This window comes from Ranitomeya imitator, chromosome 10 (genome assembly GCF_032444005.1).
Source record: "Ranitomeya imitator isolate aRanImi1 chromosome 10, aRanImi1.pri, whole genome shotgun sequence".
Lineage (NCBI taxonomy): Eukaryota > Metazoa > Chordata > Amphibia > Anura > Dendrobatidae > Ranitomeya > Ranitomeya imitator.
In genome coordinates this window covers 9247450-9270407 of record NC_091291.1, presented here as the reverse complement: position 1 = coordinate 9270407, position 22958 = coordinate 9247450, and the positions used below count along the sequence as shown (strand labels likewise).

The 22958-nt window shown below is 33.3% G+C and overlaps 1 protein-coding gene across 1 annotated transcript in view; it reads left to right on the top strand.

Moving 5' to 3' along the window:
- Window positions 1-20880, top strand: part of LOC138650927 (phospholemman-like) — a 41071-nt gene extending 20191 nt beyond the window's left edge. The window contains exons 4-8 of the mRNA XM_069740810.1: window positions 16704-16778; window positions 19306-19342; window positions 19734-19783; window positions 20143-20176; window positions 20424-20880. Coding sequence (XP_069596911.1) covers window positions 16704-16778; window positions 19306-19342; window positions 19734-19783; window positions 20143-20165 — 185 coding nt within the window. The 3' untranslated portion in view covers window positions 20166-20176; window positions 20424-20880. The remainder of the gene's footprint in view (window positions 1-16703; window positions 16779-19305; window positions 19343-19733; window positions 19784-20142; window positions 20177-20423) is intronic.
- Window positions 20881-22958: the final 2078 nt, after the last annotated feature.

Genomic DNA, 22958 nt, shown 5'->3' with positions numbered 1-22958 from the left:
CTATGTACAAGAATATAACTACTATAATACTGCCCCTATGTACAAGAATATAACTACTATAATACTGCCCCTATGTACAAGAATATAACTACTATAATACTGCCCCTATATACAAGAATATACCTACTATAATACTGCTCCTATGTACAAAAATATAACTACTATAATGCTGCTCCCTATGTACAAGAATATAACTACTATAATACTGCCGCTATGTACAAGAATATAACTACTATAATACTGCTCCTATGTACAAGAATATAACTACTATAATACTGCTCCTATGTACAAGAATATAACTACTATAATACTGCCCATATGTACAAGAATATAAGTACTATAATACTGCCCCCTATATATAAGAATATAACTACTATAATACTGCCCTATGTACAAGAATATAACTACTATAATACTGCCCCTATGTACAAGAATATAACTACTATAATACTGCCCATATGTACAAGAATATAAGTACTATAATACTGCCCCCTATATATAAGAATATAACTACTATAATACTGCCCCTATGTACAAGAATATAACTACTATAATACTGCTCCTATGTACAAGAATATTACTACTATAATACTGCTCCTCTGTACAAGAAAATAACTACTATAATACTGCCCGTATGTACAAGAATATAACTACTATAATACTGCTCCTCTGTACAAGAATATAACTACTATAATACTGCTCCTATGTACAAGAATATAACTACTATAATACTGCTCCTATGTACAAGAATATAACTACTATAATACTGCTCCCTATGTACAGGAATATAACTACTATAATACTGCCCCTATGTACAAGAATATAACTACTATAATACTGCTCCTATGTACAAGAATATAACTACTATAATACTGCTCCTATGTACAAAAATATAACTACTATAATACTGCTCCTTATGTACAAGAATATAACTACTATAATACTGCCCCTATGTACAAGAATATAACTACTATAATACTGCTCCTATGTACAAGAATATAACTACTATAATACTGCTCCTATGTACAAGAATATAACTACTATAATACTGCCCATATGTACAAGAATATAAGTACTATAATACTGGCCCCTATATATAAGAATATAACTACTATAATATTGCCCCTATGTGCAAGAATATAACTACTATAATACTGCTCCTATATACAAGAATATAACTACTATAATACTGCCCCTATGTACAAGAATATCACTACTATAATACTGCTCCTATGTACAAGAATATAACTACTATAATACTGCCCCATGTACAAGAATATAACTTCTATAATACTTCTCCTATGTACAAGAATATAACTACTATAATACTGCTCCTATGTACAAGAATATAACTACTATAATACTGCTCCTATGTACAAGAATATAACTACTATAATACTGCCCCTATGTACAGGAAAATAACTACTATAATACTGCCCCTATGTACAAGAATATAAAAACTATAATACTGCTCCTGTATACAGGAATATAACTACTATAATACTGCTCCTATGTACAGGAATATAACTACTATAATACTGCTCTATGTACAAGAATATAAGCACTATAATACTGCCCCTATGTACAAGAATATAACTACTATACTACTGCCCCTATGTACAGGAATATAACTACTATAATACTGCTCCTATGTACAAGAATATAACTACTATAATACTGCCCTCTATGTGCAAGAATATAACTACTATAATAGTGCCCTCTATGTGCAAGAATATAACTACTATAATACTGCCCTCTATGTACAAGAATATAACTACTATAATACTGCCCCTATGTACAAGAATATAACTACTATAATACTGCCCCTGTGTACAAGAATATAACTACTATAATACTGCTCCTATATACAAGAATATAACTACTATAATACTGCCCCTATGTACAAGAATATAACTACTATAATACTGTTCCTATGTACAAGAATATAACTACTATAATACTGCCCCTATGTACAAGAATATAACTACTATAATACTGCTCCTATGTACAAGAATATAACTACTATAATATTGCCTCTTATATACAAGAATGTAACTACTATAGTACTGCCCCTATGTACAAGAATATAACTACTATAATACTGCCCTCTATGTACAAGAATATAACTACTATAATACTGCCCCTATGTACAAGAATATAACTACTATAATACTGCCCTCTATGTACAAGAATATAACTACTATAATACTGCCTCTATGTACAAGAATATAACTACTATAATACTGCCCTCTATGTACAAGAATATAACTACTATAATACTGCCCCTATGTACAAGAAAATAACTACTATAATACTGCTCCTATGTACAAGAATATAACTACTATAATACTGCTCCTATGTACAAGAATATAACTACTATAATACTGTCCCTATGTACAAGAATATAACTACTATAATACTGCTCGTATGTACAAGAATATAACTACTATAATACTGCTCCTATGTACAAGAATATAACTACTATAATACTGCCCCTATGTACAAGAATATAACTACTATAATACTGCCCCTATGTACAAGAATATAACTACTATAATACTGCTCCTATGTACAAGAATATAACTACTATAATACTGCCCCTATGTACAAGAATATAACTACTATAATACTGCCCCCTATATATAAGAATATAACTACTATAATACTGCCCCTATGTACAAGAATATAACTACTATAATACTGCTCCTATGTACAAGAATATTACTACTATAATACTGCTCCTCTGTACAAGAAAATAACTACTATAATACTGCCCCTATGTACAAGAATATAACTACTATAATACTGCTCCTATGTACAAGAATATAACTACTATAATACTGCTCCTATGTACAAGAATATAACTATTATAATACTGCCCATATGTACAAGAATATAAGTATTATAATACTGCCCCCTATATATAAGAATATAACTACTATAATACTGCCCCTATGTACAAGAATATAACTACTATAATACTGCTCTTATGTACAAGAATATTACTACTATAATACTGCTCCTCTGTACAAGAAAATAACTACTATAATACTGCCCCTATGTACAAGAATATAACTACTATAATACTGCTCCTATGTACAAGAATATAACTACTATAATACTGCTCCTATGTACAAGAATATAACTACTATAATACTGCCCATATGTACAAGAATATAAGTACTATAATACTGCCCCCTATATATAAGAATATAACTACTATAATACTGCCCCTATGTACAAGAAAATAACTACTATAATACTGCCCCATGTACAAGAATATAACTACTATAATACTGCTCCTCTGTACAAGAATATAACTACTATAATACTGCTCCTATGTACAAGAATATAACTACTATAATACTGCTGCTATGTACAAGAATATAACTACTATAATACTGCTCCCTATGTACAGGAATATAACTACTATAATACTGCCCCTATGTACAAGAATATAACTACTATAATACTGCTCCTAGGTACAAGAATATAACTACTATAATACTGCTCCTATGTACAAGAATATAACTACTATAATACTGCTCCTTTGTACAAGAATATAACTACTATAATACTGCTCCTATGTACAAGAAAATAACTACTATAATACTGCCCCTATGTACAAGAATATAACTACTATAATACTGCTCCTCTGTACAAGAATATAACTACTATAATACTGCTCCTATGTACAAGAATATAACTACTATAATACTGCTCCTATGTACAAGAATATAACTACTATAATACTGCTCCCTATGTACAGGAATATAACTACTATAATACTGCCCCTATGTACAAGAATATAACTACTATAATACTGCTCCTATGTACAAGAATATAACTACTATAATACTGCTCCTATGTACAAAAATATAACTACTATAATACTGCTCCTATGTACAAGAATATAACTACTATAATACTGCCCATATGTACAAGAATATAAGTACTATAATACTGCCCCCTATATATAAGAATATAACTACTATAATATTGCCCCTATGTACAAGAATATAACTACTATTATACTGCTCCTATATACAAGAATATAACTACTATAATACTGCCCCTATGTACAAGAATATCACTACTATAATACTGCTCCTATGTACAAGAATATAACTACTATAATACTGCTCCTATGTACAAGAATATAACTACTATAATACTGCTCCTATGTACAAGAATATAACTACTATAATACTGCCCCTATGTACAAGAATATAACTACTATAATACTGCCCCCTATATATAAGAATATAACTACTGTAATACTGTCCCCATGTACAAGAATATAACTAGTATAATACTGCCTCCTATGTACAAATATATAACTACTATAATACTGCTCCTATGTACAAGAATATAACTACTATAATACTGCCCCTATGTACAAGAATATAACTACTATAATACTGCCCCTATGTACAAGAATATAACTACTATAATACTGCCCCTATGTACAAGAATATACCTACTATAATACTGCTCCTATGTACAAAAATATAACTACTATAATACTGCTCCCTATGTACAAGAATATAACTACTATAATACTGCCGCTATGTACAAGAATATAACTACTATAATACTGCTCCTATGTACAAGAATATAACTACTATAATACTGCTCCTATGTACAAGAATATAACTACTATAATACTGCCCATATGTACAAGAATATAAGTACTATAATACTGCCCCCTATATATAAGAATATAACTACTATAATACTGCCCTATGTACAAGAATATAACTACTATAATACTGCCCCTATGTACAAGAATATAACTACTATAATACTGCCCATATGTACAAGAATATAAGTACTATAATACTGCCCCCTATATATAAGAATATAACTACTATAATACTGCCCCTATGTACAAGAATATAACTACTATAATACTGCTCCTATATACAAGAATATAACTACTATAATACTGCCCCTATGTACAAGAATATCACTACTATAATACTGCTCCTATGTACAAGAATATAACTACTATAATACTGCTCCTATGTACAAGAATATAACTACTATAATACTGCTCCTATGTACAAGAATATAACTACTATAATACTGCTCCTATGTACAAGAATATAACTACTATAATACTGCTCCTATGTACAAGAATATAACTACTATAATACTGCTCCTATGTACAAGAATATAACTACTATAATACTGCCCCTATGTACAAGAATATAACTACTATAATACTGCCCCCTATATATAAGAATATAACTACTGTAATACTGTCCCCATGTACAAGAATATAACTAGTATAATACTGCCTCCTATGTACAAATATATAACTACTATAATACTGCTCCTATGTACAAGAATATAACTACTATAATACTGCCCCTATGTACAAGAATATAACTACTATAATACTGCCCCTATGTACAAGAATATAACTACTATAATACTGCCCCTATGTACAAGAATATACCTACTATAATACTGCTCCTATGTACAAAAATATAACTACTATAATACTGCTCCCTATGTACAAGAATATAACTACTATAATACTGCCGCTATGTACAAGAATATAACTACTATAATACTGCTCCTATGTACAAGAATATAACTACTATAATACTGCTCCTATGTACAAGAATATAACTACTATAATACTGCCCATATGTACAAGAATATAAGTACTATAATACTGCCCCCTATATATAAGAATATAACTACTATAATACTGCCCTATGTACAAGAATATAACTACTATAATACTGCCCCTATGTACAAGAATATAACTACTATAATACTGCCCATATGTACAAGAATATAAGTACTATAATACTGCCCCCTATATATAAGAATATAACTACTATAATACTGCCCCTATGTACAAGAATATAACTACTATAATACTGCTCCTATGTACAAGAATATTACTACTATAATACTGCTCCTCTGTACAAGAAAATAACTACTATAATACTGCCCCTATGTACAAGAATATAACTACTATAATACTGCTCCTCTGTACAAGAATATAACTACTATAATACTGCTCCTATGTACAAGAATATAACTACTATAATACTGCTCCTATGTACAAGAATATAACTACTATAATACTGCTCCCTATGTACAGGAATATAACTACTATAATACTGCCCCTATGTACAAGAATATAACTACTATAATACTGCTCCTATGTACAAGAATATAACTACTATAATACTGCTCCTATGTACAAAAATATAACTACTATAATACTGCTCCTTATGTACAAGAATATAACTACTATAATACTGCCCCTATGTACAAGAATATAACTACTATAATACTGCTCCTATGTACAAGAATATAACTACTATAATACTGCCCATATGTACAAGAATATAAGTACTATAATACTGGCCCCTATATATAAGAATATAACTACTATAATATTGCCCCTATGTGCAAGAATATAACTACTATAATACTGCTCCTATATACAAGAATATAACTACTATAATACTGCCCCTATGTACAAGAATATCACTACTATAATACTGCTCCTATGTACAAGAATATAACTACTATAATACTGCCCCATGTACAAGAATATAACTTCTATAATACTTCTCCTATGTACAAGAATATAACTACTATAATACTGCTCCTATGTACAAGAATATAACTACTATAATACTGCTCCTATGTACAAGAATATAACTACTATAATACTGCCCCTATGTACAGGAAAATAACTACTATAATACTGCCCCTATGTACAAGAATATAAAAACTATAATACTGCTCCTGTATACAGGAATATAACTACTATAATACTGCTCCTATGTACAGGAATATAACTACTATAATACTGCTCTATGTACAAGAATATAAGCACTATAATACTGCCCCTATGTACAAGAATATAACTACTATACTACTGCCCCTATGTACAGGAATATAACTACTATAATACTGCTCCTATGTACAAGAATATAACTACTATAATACTGCCCTCTATGTGCAAGAATATAACTACTATAATAGTGCCCTCTATGTGCAAGAATATAACTACTATAATACTGCCCTCTATGTACAAGAATATAACTACTATAATACTGCCCCTATGTACAAGAATATAACTACTATAATACTGCCCCTGTGTACAAGAATATAACTACTATAATACTGCTCCTATATACAAGAATATAACTACTATAATACTGCCCCTATGTACAAGAATATAACTACTATAATACTGTTCCTATGTACAAGAATATAACTACTATAATACTGCCCCTATGTACAAGAATATAACTACTATAATACTGCTCCTATGTACAAGAATATAACTACTATAATATTGCCTCTTATATACAAGAATGTAACTACTATAGTACTGCCCCTATGTACAAGAATATAACTACTATAATACTGCCCTCTATGTACAAGAATATAACTACTATAATACTGCCCCTATGTACAAGAATATAACTACTATAATACTGCCCTCTATGTACAAGAATATAACTACTATAATACTGCCTCTATGTACAAGAATATAACTACTATAATACTGCCCTCTATGTACAAGAATATAACTACTATAATACTGCCCCTATGTACAAGAAAATAACTACTATAATACTGCTCCTATGTACAAGAATATAACTACTATAATACTGCTCCTATGTACAAGAATATAACTACTATAATACTGTCCCTATGTACAAGAATATAACTACTATAATACTGCTCGTATGTACAAGAATATAACTACTATAATACTGCTCCTATGTACAAGAATATAACTACTATAATACTGCCCCTATGTACAAGAATATAACTACTATAATACTGCCCCTATGTACAAGAATATAACTACTATAATACTGCTCCTATGTACAAGAATATAACTACTATAATACTGCCCCTATGTACAAGAATATAACTACTATAATACTGCCCCCTATATATAAGAATATAACTACTATAATACTGCCCCTATGTACAAGAATATAACTACTATAATACTGCTCCTATGTACAAGAATATTACTACTATAATACTGCTCCTCTGTACAAGAAAATAACTACTATAATACTGCCCCTATGTACAAGAATATAACTACTATAATACTGCTCCTATGTACAAGAATATAACTACTATAATACTGCTCCTATGTACAAGAATATAACTATTATAATACTGCCCATATGTACAAGAATATAAGTATTATAATACTGCCCCCTATATATAAGAATATAACTACTATAATACTGCCCCTATGTACAAGAATATAACTACTATAATACTGCTCTTATGTACAAGAATATTACTACTATAATACTGCTCCTCTGTACAAGAAAATAACTACTATAATACTGCCCCTATGTACAAGAATATAACTACTATAATACTGCTCCTATGTACAAGAATATAACTACTATAATACTGCTCCTATGTACAAGAATATAACTACTATAATACTGCCCATATGTACAAGAATATAAGTACTATAATACTGCCCCCTATATATAAGAATATAACTACTATAATACTGCCCCTATGTACAAGAAAATAACTACTATAATACTGCCCCTATGTACAAGAATATAACTACTATAATACTGCTCCTCTGTACAAGAATATAACTACTATAATACTGCTCCTATGTACAAGAATATAACTACTATAATACTGCTGCTATGTACAAGAATATAACTACTATAATACTGCTCCCTATGTACAGGAATATAACTACTATAATACTGCCCCTATGTACAAGAATATAACTACTATAATACTGCTCCTAGGTACAAGAATATAACTACTATAATACTGCTCCTATGTACAAGAATATAACTACTATAATACTGCTCCTTTGTACAAGAAAATAACTACTATAATACTGCCCCTATGTACAAGAATATAACTACTATAATACTGCTCCTCTGTACAAGAATATAACTACTATAATACTGCTCCTATGTACAAGAATATAACTACTATAATACTGCTCCTATGTACAAGAATATAACTACTATAATACTGCTCCCTATGTACAGGAATATAACTACTATAATACTGCCCCTATGTACAAGAATATAACTACTATAATACTGCTCCTATGTACAAGAATATAACTACTATAATACTGCTCCTATGTACAAAAATATAACTACTATAATACTGCTCCTATGTACAAGAATATAACTACTATAATACTGCCCATATGTACAAGAATATAAGTACTATAATACTGCCCCCTATATATAAGAATATAACTACTATAATATTGCCCCTATGTACAAGAATATAACTACTATTATACTGCTCCTATATACAAGAATATAACTACTATAATACTGCCCCTATGTACAAGAATATCACTACTATAATACTGCTCCTATGTACAAGAATATAACTACTATAATACTGCCCCTATGTACAAGAATATCACTACTATAATACTGCTCCTGTATACAAGAATATAACTACTATAATACTGCTCCTATGTACAAGAATATAACTACTATAATACTGCTCATATGTACAAGAATATAACTACTATAATACTGCTCCTATGTACAAGAATATAACTACTATAATACTGCTCCTATGTACAAGAATATAACTACTATAATAGTGCCCCATGTACAAGAATATAACTACTATAATACTGCCCCTATGTACAAGAATATAACTACTATAATACTGCCCCTATGTACAAGAATATAACTACTATAATACTGCTCCTATGTACAAGAATATTACTACTATAATACTGCTCCTCTGTACAAGAAAATAACTACTATAATACTGCCCCTATGTACAAGAATATAACTACTATAATACTGCTCCTATGTACAAGAATATAACTACTATAATACTGCTCCTATGTACAAGAATATAACTACTATAATACTGCCCATATGTACAAGAATATAAGTACTATAATACTGCCCCCTATATATAAGAATATAACTACTATAATACTGCCCCTATGTACAAGAAAATAACTACTATAATACTGCCCCTATGTACAAGAATATAACTACTATAATACTGCTCCTCTGTACAAGAATATAACTACTATAATACTGCTCCTATGTACAAGAATATAACTACTATAATACTGCTGCTATGTACAAGAATATAACTACTATAATACTGCTCCCTATGTACAGGAATATAACTACTATAATACTGCCCCTATGTACAAGAATATAACTACTATAATACTGCTCCTAGGTACAAGAATATAACTACTATAATACTGCTCCTATGTACAAGAATATAACTACTATAATACTGCTCCTTTGTACAAGAATATAACTACTATAATACTGCTCCTATGTACAAGAAAATAACTACTATAATACTGCCCCTATGTACAAGAATATAACTACTATAATACTGCTCCTCTGTACAAGAATATAACTACTATAATACTGCTCCTATGTACAAGAATATAACTACTATAATACTGCTCCTATGTACAAGAATATAACTACTATAATACTGCTCCCTATGTACAGGAATATAACTACTATAATACTGCCCCTATGTACAAGAATATAACTACTATAATACTGCTCCTATGTACAAGAATATAACTACTATAATACTGCTCCTATGTACAAAAATATAACTACTATAATACTGCTCCTATGTACAAGAATATAACTACTATAATACTGCCCATATGTACAAGAATATAAGTACTATAATACTGCCCCCTATATATAAGAATATAACTACTATAATATTGCCCCTATGTACAAGAATATAACTACTATTATACTGCTCCTATATACAAGAATATAACTACTATAATACTGCCCCTATGTACAAGAATATCACTACTATAATACTGCTCCTATGTACAAGAATATAACTACTATAATACTGCCCCTATGTACAAGAATATCACTACTATAATACTGCTCCTGTATACAAGAATATAACTACTATAATACTGCTCCTATGTACAAGAATATAACTACTATAATACTGCTCATATGTACAAGAATATAACTACTATAATACTGATCCTATGTACAAGAATATAACTACTATAATACTGCTCCTATGTACAAGAATATAACTACTATAATAGTGCCCCATGTACAAGAATATAACTACTATAATACTGCCCCTATGTACAAGAATATAACTACTATAATACTGCCCCTATGTACAAGAATATAACTACTATAATACTGCTCCTATGTACAAGAATATTACTACTATAATACTGCTCCTCTGTACAAGAAAATAACTACTATAATACTGCCCATATGTACAAGAATATAAGTATTATAATACTGCCCCCTATATATAAGAATATAACTACTATAATACTGCCCCTATGTACAAGAATATAACTACTATAATACTGTCACTATGTACAAGAATATAACTACTATAATACTGCTCCTATGTACAAGAATATAAGTACTATAATACTGCTCCTATGTACAAGAATATAACTACTATAATACTGCCCATATGTACAAGAATATAAGTATTATAATACTGCCCCCTATATATAAGAATATAACTACTATAATACTGCCCCTATGTACAAGAATATAACTACTATAATACTGCTCTTATGTACAAGAATATTACTACTATAATACTGCTCCTCTGTACAAGAAAATAACTACTATAATACTGCCCCTATGTACAAGAATATAACTACTATAATACTGCTCCTATGTACAAGAATATAACTACTATAATACTGCTCCTATGTACAAGAATATAACTACTATAATACTGCCCATATGTACAAGAATATAAGTACTATAATACTGCCCCCTATATATAAGAATATAACTACTATAATACTGCCCCTATGTACAAGAATATATCTACTATAATACTGCTCCTATGTACAAGAATATTACTACTATAATACTGCTCCTCTGTACAAGAAAATAACTACTATAATACTGCCTCTATATACAAGAATATAACTACTATAATACTGCTCCTCTGTACAAGAATATAACTACTATAATACTGCTCCTATGTACAAGAATATAACTACTATAATACTGCTCCTATGTACAAGAATATAACTACTATAATACTGCTCCCTATGTACAGGAATATAACTACTATAATACTGCCCCTATGTACAAGAATATAACTACTATAATACTGCTCCTATGTACAAGAATATAACTACTATAATACTGCTCCTTTGTACAAGAATATAACTACTATAATACTGCTCCTATGTACAAGAAAATAACTACTATAATACTGCCCCTATGTACAAGAATATAACTACTATAATACTGCTCCTCTGTACAAGAATATAACTACTATAATACTGCTCCTATGTACAAGAATATAACTACTATAATACTGCTCCTATGTACAAGAATATAACTACTATAATACTGCTCCCTATGTACAGGAATATAACTACTATAATACTGCCCCTATGTACAAGAATATAACTACTATAATACTGCTCCTATGTACAAGAATATAACTACTATAATACTGCTCCTATGTACAAAAATATAACTACTATAATACTGCTCCCTATGTACAAGAATATAACTACTATAATACTGCCCCTATATATAAGAATATAACTACTATAATATTGCCCCTATGTACAAGAATATAACTACTATAATACTGCTCCTATATACAAGAATATAACTACTATAATACTGCCCCTATGTACAAGAATATCACTACTATAATACTGCTCCTATGTACAAGAATATAACTACTATAATACTGCCCCTATGTACAAGAATATCACTACTATAATACTGCTCCTGTATACAAGAATATAACTACTATAATACTGCTCCTATGTACAAGAATATAACTACTATAATACTGCTCATATGTACAAGAATATAACTACTATAATACTGCTCCTATGTACAAGAATATAACTACTATAATACTGCTCCTATGTACAAGAATATAACTACTATAATAGTGCCCCATGTACAAGAATATAACTACTATAATACTGCTCCTATGTACAAGAATATAACTACTATAATACTGCCCCTATGTACAAGAATATAACTACTATAATACTGCTCCTATGTACAAGAATATTACTACTATAATACTGCTCCTCTGTACAAGAAAATAACTACTATAATACTGCCCATATGTACAAGAATATAAGTATTATAATACTGCCCCCTATATATAAGAATATAACTACTATAATACTGCCCCTATGTACAAGAATATAACTACTATAATACTGTCACTATGTACAAGAATATAACTACTATAATACTGCTCCTATGTACAAGAATATAAGTACTATAATACTGCTCCTATGTACAAGAATATAACTACTATAATACTGCCCATATGTACAAGAATATAAGTATTATAATACTGCCCCCTATATATAAGAATATAACTACTATAATACTGCCCCTATGTACAAGAATATAACTACTATAATACTGCTCTTATGTACAAGAATATTACTACTATAATACTGCTCCTCTGTACAAGAAAATAACTACTATAATACTGCCCCTATGTACAAGAATATAACTACTATAATACTGCTCCTATGTACAAGAATATAACTACTATAATACTGCTCCTATGTACAAGAATATAACTACTATAATACTGCCCATATGTACAAGAATATAAGTACTATAATACTGCCCCCTATATATAAGAATATAACTACTATAATACTGCCCCTATGTACAAGAATATATCTACTATAATACTGCTCCTATGTACAAGAATATTACTACTATAATACTGCTCCTCTGTACAAGAAAATAACTACTATAATACTGCCTCTATATACAAGAATATAACTACTATAATACTGCTCCTCTGTACAAGAATATAACTACTATAATACTGCTCCTATGTACAAGAATATAACTACTATAATACTGCTCCTATGTACAAGAATATAACTACTATAATACTGCTCCCTATGTACAGGAATATAACTACTATAATACTGCCCCTATGTACAAGAATATAACTACTATAATACTGCTCCTAGGTACAAGAATATAACTACTATAATACTGCTCCTATGTACAAGAATATAACTACTATAATACTGCTCCTTTGTACAAGAATATAACTACTATAATACTGCTCCTATGTACAAGAAAATAACTACTATAATACTGCCCCTATGTACAAGAATATAACTACTATAATACTGCTCCTCTGTACAAGAATATAACTACTATAATACTGCTCCTATGTACAAGAATATAACTACTATAATACTGCTCCTATGTACAAGAATTTAACTACTATAATACTGCTCCCTATGTACAGGAATATAACTACTATAATACTGCCCCTATGTACAAGAATATAACTACTATAATACTGCTCCTATGTACAAGAATATAACTACTATAATACTGCTCCTATGTACAAAAATATAACTACTATAATACTGCTCCCTATGTACAAGAATATAACTACTATAATACTGCCCCTATGTACAAGAATATAACTACTATAATACTGCTCCTATGTACAAGAATATAACTACTATAATACTGCTCCTATGTACAAGAATATAACTACTATAATACTGCCCATATGTACAAGAATATAAGTACTATAATACTTCCCCCTATATATAAGAATATAACTACTATAATATTGCCCCTATGTACAAGAATATAACTACTATAATACTGCTCCTATATACAAGAATATAACTACTATAATACTGCCCCTATGTACAAGAATATCACTACTATAATACTGCTCCTATGTACAAGAATATAACTACTATAATACTGCCCCTATGTACAAGAATATCACTACTATAATACTGCTCCTGTATACAAGAATATAACTACTATAATACTGCTCCTGTATACAAGAATATAACTACTATAATACTGCTCCTATGTACAAGAATATAACTACTATAATACTGCTCATATGTACAAGAATATAACTACTATAATACTGCTCCTATGTACAAGAATATAACTACTATAATACTGCTCCTATGTACAAGAATATAACTACTATAATAGTGCCCCATGTACAAGAATATAACTACTATAATACTGCCCCTATGTACAAGAATATAACTACTATAATACTGCTCCTATGTACATAAATATAACTACTATAATACTGCTCCTATGTACAAAAATATAACTACTATAATACTGCTCCCTATGTACAAGAATATAACTACTATAATACTGCCCCTATGTACAAGAATATAACTACTATAATACTGCCCCTATGTACAGGAAAATAACTACTATAATACTGCCCCTATGTACAAGAATATAACTACTATAATACTGCTCCTGTATACAGGAATATAACTACTATAATACTGCCCCTATGTACAGGAATATAACTACTATAATACTGCTCTATGTACAAGAATATAACCACTATAATACTGCCCCTATGTACAAGAATATAACTACTATAATACTGCCCCCTATGTACAGGAATATAACTACTATAATACTGCCCCCTATGTACAAGAATATAACTACTATAATACTGCTCCTGTATACAGGAATATAACTACTATAATACTGCTCCTATGTACAGGAATGTAACTACTATAATACTGCTCTATGTACAAGAATATAACCACTATAATACTGCCCCTATGTACAAGAATATAACTACTATAATACTGCCCCCTATGTACAGGAATATAACTACTATAATACTGCCCCCTATGTACAAGAATATAACTACTATAATACTGCTCCTGTATACAGGAATATAACTACTATAATACTGCTCCTATGTACAAAAATATAACTACTATAATACTGCCCTCTATGTGCAAGAATATAACTACTATAATAGTGCCCTCTATGTGCAAGAATATAACTACTATAATACTGCCCTCTATGTACAAGAATATAACTACTATAATACTGCCCCTATGTACAAGAATATAACTACTATAATACTGCCCCTGTGTACAAGAATATAACTACTATAATACTGCTCCTATATACAAGAATATAACTACTATAATACTGCCCCTATGTACAAGAATATAACTACTATAATACTGCTCCCTATGTACAAGAATATAACTACTATAATACTGCCCCTATGTACAAGAATATAACTACTATAATACTGTTCCTATGTACAAGAATATAACTACTATAATACTGCCCCTATGTACAAGAATATAACTACTATAATACTGCCCCTATGTACAAGAATATAACTACTATAATACTGCCCCTATGTACAAGAATATAACTACTATAATACTGCTCCCTATGTACAAGAATATAACTACTATAATACTGTTCCTATGTACAAGAATATAACTACTATAATACTGCCCCTATGTACAAGAATATAACTACTATAATACTGCCCCTATGTCACGGCTGTAATGTCATATTCTACTATATTGGAATTTGGGCACTATGTATTAGGTTTATCTTCGCTTTACTCATCTTTTGTTGCCACCTATTTATGTAAATTGGACATACAAGGCCCAATGATGTCACCCTATTGGACGCAGTCTGACTATTGCTGCCCTATGGATATATTTAGTGTATACATTAGGATTCTCTCCGGGTACACACTATGTATTGTATGCAGACGCTTTACATTCTGTACATTGCGTCCCCTGAGCCTCTGCTGCCGATACTGTATCTAATCTCTTGGTATTTCTGTCCTCACTGTATCACACAATCTTCTCTCCACAGATTATCACTCCCTGCGGATCGGTGGTCTCGTCTTTGCCGGGGTTCTGTTCATCCTGGGAATACTCATCATTTTGAGTGAGTGATGTGTTGACTGATTCCCCAGGGACAGAGGCCATGTAAACATCTCAGTGTCTGTCAGCTGTGGATAGGCAGTGACATGCTCCTGACTAACAAAAAATATATCAAATATAGCTGCGAGAATGGCCGAAATCTGCACCGATCCAGTATTAAAGTATCACATCTAGAATCTGAGCCCCCTTTATTATAACAGTGTATATCTATACATTGCTGAGCAGGATGTATAATCAGACTGTGTTGTATATCTAGTTACATACTCAGCCCTATCCTGGCATACCCTCACTGCAGGAAACCATGACATTGGCAGGGTCAGCAGAGTCATCTCATTGTCATTAGAGGGCAGGGTCAGCAGAGTCATCTCATTGTCATTAGAGGGCAGGGTCAGCAGAGTCATTCATTATCATTAGAGGGCAGGGTCAGCAGAGTCATCCCATTATCATTAGAGGACAGGGTTAGCAGAGTCATCCCATTATCATTAGAGGGCAGGATCATCAGAGTCATCTCATTGTCATTATAGGGCAGTGTCAGCAGTCATCTCATTGTCATTAAAGGGCAGGGTCAGCAGTTTCATTCCATTATCATTATAGGGCAGGGTCAGCAAAGTCATCTCAATGTCAGAGGGCAGGGACAGCAGGGTCATCTCATTGTCATTAGAGGGCAGGGTCAGCAGGGTTATCTCATCATTAGAGGGCAAGGTCAGCAAAGTCATCCCTTTATCATTAGAGAGCAGTGTCAGCAGAGTCATTTCATTGTTATTAAAGGGTCAGCAGGGTCATTCCATTATCATTAGAGGGTAGGGTCAGCAGAGTCATCTCATTGTCATTAGAGAGCAGGGTCAGCAGGGTAATCTCATTGTCATTAGAGGGCAGGGTCAGCAGGGTAATCTCATTGTCATTAGAGGGCAGGGTCATCAGGGTCATCTTATTGTCATTAAAGGGTCAGCAGGGTCATCCCATTATCATTAGAGGGCAGGGTGAGCATAGTCATCTCATTGTCATTAGAGGGTAGGGTCAGCAGTTTCATCCAATTATCATTAGAGGGCAGGGTCAGCAGAGTCATCCCATTATCAGAGGGTAGGGTCAGCAGAGTTATTGCATTATCATTAGAGGGCAGGGTCAGCAGAATCATCCTATTATCATTAGGGGGCAGTGTCAGAAGAGTCATCTCATTGTCATTTTAGGGCAGGGACAGCAGGGTCATTTCATTATTATTAGAGGGCAAGGTCAGCAGAGTCATCCCTTTATCATTAGAGGGCAGCACCAGCAGAGTCATCTCATTGTCATTAGAGGGCAGGGTCAGCAGAGTTATCTTATTATCAATAGAGGGCAGGGTCATGTCATTGTCATTAGAGGGCAGGGTCAGCAGAGTTATCTCATTATCATTAGAGGGCAGAGACAGCAGGGCCATCTCTTTATCATTAGAGGGCAATCACAGCAGGGGCATCTCTTTATTATTAGAGGACAGGTACACAAGGGTCACCTCATTGTCATTAGAGGACAGAGTAAGCAGAGTTATCTAATTACTGTGAGTCAACAAATTATTATTAGAGAGCAGAGACAGCAAAGTCATTTCCAAAAGCCTTCTTTGAGAGCAGGGACAGCAGAGTCATATCAGAGAGCAGGAAAAGCAGAATTACCTGATTATATTTAGAGAGCGGGGACAGCCGAGAACAAGGTCAGCAGAGTCATCTCAGAAAGCATGGTCAGCAGAGTCATCTAATTATCACTAGAGAGTAGGGACAGAGTTATCATTTTATTTAGACAGCTGGGTTGTCACATGAGATTATTATTAGAGGATAGGGTCAGCAGAGTCATCTCAGAGAGCACAGAAAGCAGAGTCATCTCAGAGAGCACAGAAAGCAGAGTCATCTCAGAAAGCATGGTCAGCAGAGTCATCTAATTATCACTAGAGAGTAGGGACAGAGTTATCATTTTATTTAGACAGCTGGGTTGTCACATGAGATTATTATTAGAGGATAGGGTCAGCAGAGTCATCTCAGAGAGCACAGAAAGCAGAGTCATCTCAGAGAGCACAGAAAGCAGAGTCATCTCAGAAAGCATGGTCAGCAGAGTCATCTAATTATCACTAGAGAGTAGGGACAGAGTTATCATTTTATTTAGACAGCTGGGTTGTCACATGAGATTATTATTAGAGGATAGGGTCAGCAGAGTCATCTCAGAGAGCACAGAAAGCAGAGTCATCTCAGAGAGCACAAAAAGCAGAGTCATCTCAGAAAGCATGGTCAGCAGAGTCATCTAATTATCACTAGAGAGTAGGGACAGAGTTATCTGGGTTGTCACATGAGATTATTATTACAGGGTAGGGTCAGCAGAGTCATCTTCTCATTAGAGAACCAAGACAGAATCGTAATCTTATAATTACGGGGCAGTATCCATTGTGTTCATGATTAATAAAACGAAGATTAAATACCTGATACTTTTCTTTTCGAGGGAATTAAAGACAATATGATTACAGCACATCGTGTATTTATAATTAACGGTTTGTTTCTAATATTTTCACTTAGGCAGAAAATGTCGTTGTAAATTCAATCAGCACCAAAGGTAAAATAACAGACAACTAATAGTGAAAACATGTTTATAGAACGCGTATATTGTAAATGTGTAACTATCAACACAATGAAGGTCGTCAGCATGTAAGAAGCTCTATGACTGCCAGAAGCGTTGGTCAGCCACCTCTACAGTGCTAGCTTCTAATATGGCCATGGTCAGCTGTTACCTAGCGGGGACAATGGAAGATTTATCTCCAGAATTAGGGAACTAGAACTTTTTTGGGTCTTTGACTTTGTCTTTTAGTGTCCTTCACCATCCTGCCAGAACTCCGTGCCCCAAAGATACACTACAATATAAAAAAAGGGAGATTGTTTACTATTATATTCAATGTTTCCAATGGAAAGGAATAAATATTTACAAAAGTAACATTTTCTATGCACAGAACTGGAGAACCTATAGAAGAGGAAGGATCATTCCGAGCATCCATCAGACGTACGTACGGCCCCAAATCGTCATTAGTCGGACTGAGTGGGGACAAATGATTGTCGCTAATTGTGACCCGACCTCCGTTGGCGTTAGTTACAAGCTTTGCGGATGATTCTCAGTGTTGGCTTCTAACTTCTCCCCAATATTGAACTTTTATTTACAATACAATGTATTTATTTTATCAACATTCTTATTGAAAAAAAAATTCTAATTTCCCACAATGAGTTACCTGCCTGCGTCTAGTCATCGCACGTGTGCCTTTAAATGGCCTACTTTGGTTCTACTTTATGACAAAGTTCTGCTTGTTGTAACCTTACAAGTGGTAACTTGACAGTTTCTAATTATTATTTTTTCTTTAAATTTAGGTTTATCCAGCAGAAGATTGTAGTTTACAGCATGGTAAGTAGCGCTAACATTACTCTATAGTCCTTTATATTGCTGCTTATCAGTAAGTGTTTTGTCTCGCCTCAGTGCTGTAGTCACAGGTACACTGCTCAGTACCATTGCATATGTCCTCTATATTGCCCGCATTCAACTTTCAATCCAGATTTTGTGAAGCTTTTCAAATTAAATTGCTCCCGATCACTTAGAATTAAAATATAACAAGTCTTCAAATGTAACTTTTTTCTTATTTTACTTCCTACAGAGTCAAATTTTCCCCCAAATTTTGCCCTTGCACTCGGTGACGTATGCTGGTCTTGCTCAAGAAGAGCGAAGAGGGAAGACCAAGAGCGCCATTTCCTGCAAAGACCCATTATATCTGCCGAATGCTCCCGACGCGTTTTTGGCCACCCCTGACCAAACACTAAAGCTTTACTAGTCTCCCGAAGATGCCTCAACATCCCCCTCCCCCACCTCCGCACCGCGTTATAATCATATTACAGTTCTGTTTATTATTAGCCAAATTGTTTTATATTGTATATAAGAAGAAGTCCTAAGATTTGGAGTAATATATAAATATAATATTACACATCTGTATATAAAAAAATATAGTAAAAATAACATTTTTTTTTTGCCAATTTCGGATTCCGCAGACCAAATATTATCTCGAGCTTTACTATTAATCCACAATCCTGTAAGAATAAAAAAAACACTTTTTGGAATCTTTGGTTGTTACTTATTTGCCGATTTCGGGGAGCGTTATTTTATTATATCTTTAATATGCAGGCATGGTATGATCACAGTGCGGTCACTGTATGGCGGTATAATGTAGGGGTGCACACTTTATGACAGTATTATACAGGCACAGTATGGTAGTATATTGCAGGTCCAGTATGTGTATTTGCATTGTTACACAGGAGCGGGGGGATACTATTATGTGCATAATATACCAGCACATTTGTATGGGCACTGTTATGTAGGTGTGATGTGAGGCTAAAATGTATAACACCAGTGTATGGCATTATTATGCTGGCACGTTATGACGGTACAGTGGGGCAAAAAAGTATTTAGTCAGTCAGCAATAGTGCAAGTTCCACCACTTAAAAAGATGAGAGGCGTCTGTAATTTACATCATAGGTAGACCTCAACTATGGGAGACAAACTGAGAAAAAAAAATCCAGAAAATCACATTGTCTGTTTTTTTAACATTTTATTTGCATATTATGGTGGAAAATAAGTATTTGGTCAGAAACAAACAATCAAGATTTCAGGCTCTCACAGACCTGTAACTTCTTCTTTAAGAGTCTCCTCTTTCCTCCACTCATTACCTGTAGTAATGGCACCTGTTTAAACTTGTTATCAGTATAAAAAGACACCTGTGCACACCCTCAAACAGTCTGACTCCAAACTCCACTATGGTGAAGACCAAAGAGCTGTCAAAGGACACCAGAAACAAAATTGTAGCCCTGCACCAGGCTGGGAAGACTGAATCTGCAATAGCCAACCAGCTTGGAGTGAAGAAATCAACAGTGGGAGCAATAATTAGAAAATGGAAGACATACAAGACCACTGATAATCACCCTCGATCTGGGGCTCCACGCAAAATCCCACCCCGTGGGGTCAGAATGATCACAAGAACGGTGAGCAAAAATCCCAGAACCACGCGGGGGGACCTAGTGAATGAACTGCAGAGAGCTGGGACCAATGTAACAAGGCCTACCATAAGTAACACACTACGCCACCATGGACTCAGATACTGCAGTGCCAGACGTGTCCCACTGCTTAAGCCAGTACATGTCCAGGCCCATCTGAAGTTTGCTAGAGAGCATTTGGATGATCCAGAGGAGTTTTGGGAGAATGTCCTATGGTCTGATGAAACCAAACTGGAACTGTTTGGTAGAAACACAACTTGTCGTGTTTGGAGGAAAAAGAATACGGAGTTGCATCCATCAAACACCATACCTACTGTAAAGCATGGTGGTGGAAACATCATGCTTTGAGGCTGTTTCTCTGCAAAGGGGCCAGGACGACTGATCTGGGTACATGAAAGAATGAATGGGGCCATGTATCGTGAGATTTTGAGTGCAAACCTCCTTCCATCAGCAAGGGCATTGAAGATGAAACGTGGCTGGGTCTTTCAACATGACAATGATCCAAAGCACACCGCCAGGGCAACGAAGGAGTGGCTTCGTAAGAAGCATTTCAAGGTCCTGGAGTGGCCTAGCCAGTCTCCAGATCTCAACCCTATAGAAAACCTTTGGAGGGAGTTGAAAGTCCGTGTTGCCAAGCGAAAAGCCAAAAACATCACTGCTCTAGAGGAGATCTGCATGGAGGAATGGGCCAACATACCAACAACAGTGTGTGGCAACCTTGTGAAGACTTACAGAAAACGTTTGACCTCTGTCATTGCCAACAAAGGATATATTACAAAGTATTGAGATGAAATTTTGTTTCTGACCAAATACTTATTTTCCACCATAATATGCAAATAAAATGTTAAAAAAACAGACAATGTGATTTTCTGGATTTTTTTTTCTCAGTTTGTCTCCCATAGTTGAGGTCTACCTATGATGTAAATTACAGACGCCTCTCATCTTTTTAAGTGGTGGAACTTGCACTATTGCTGACTGACAATACTTTTTTGCCCCACTGTATATTGATGGTCCAGTGCTGTACGGGCACTGTGACATAAACCATGAAGCTGAACGAGTCCCAGCGAGCCGAGCATAGTGCATCTGCGGCATATAGGTCAGTGGGACGCAGCGAGACGGCACCACCATCGTCACCAGCAGAGCCGACG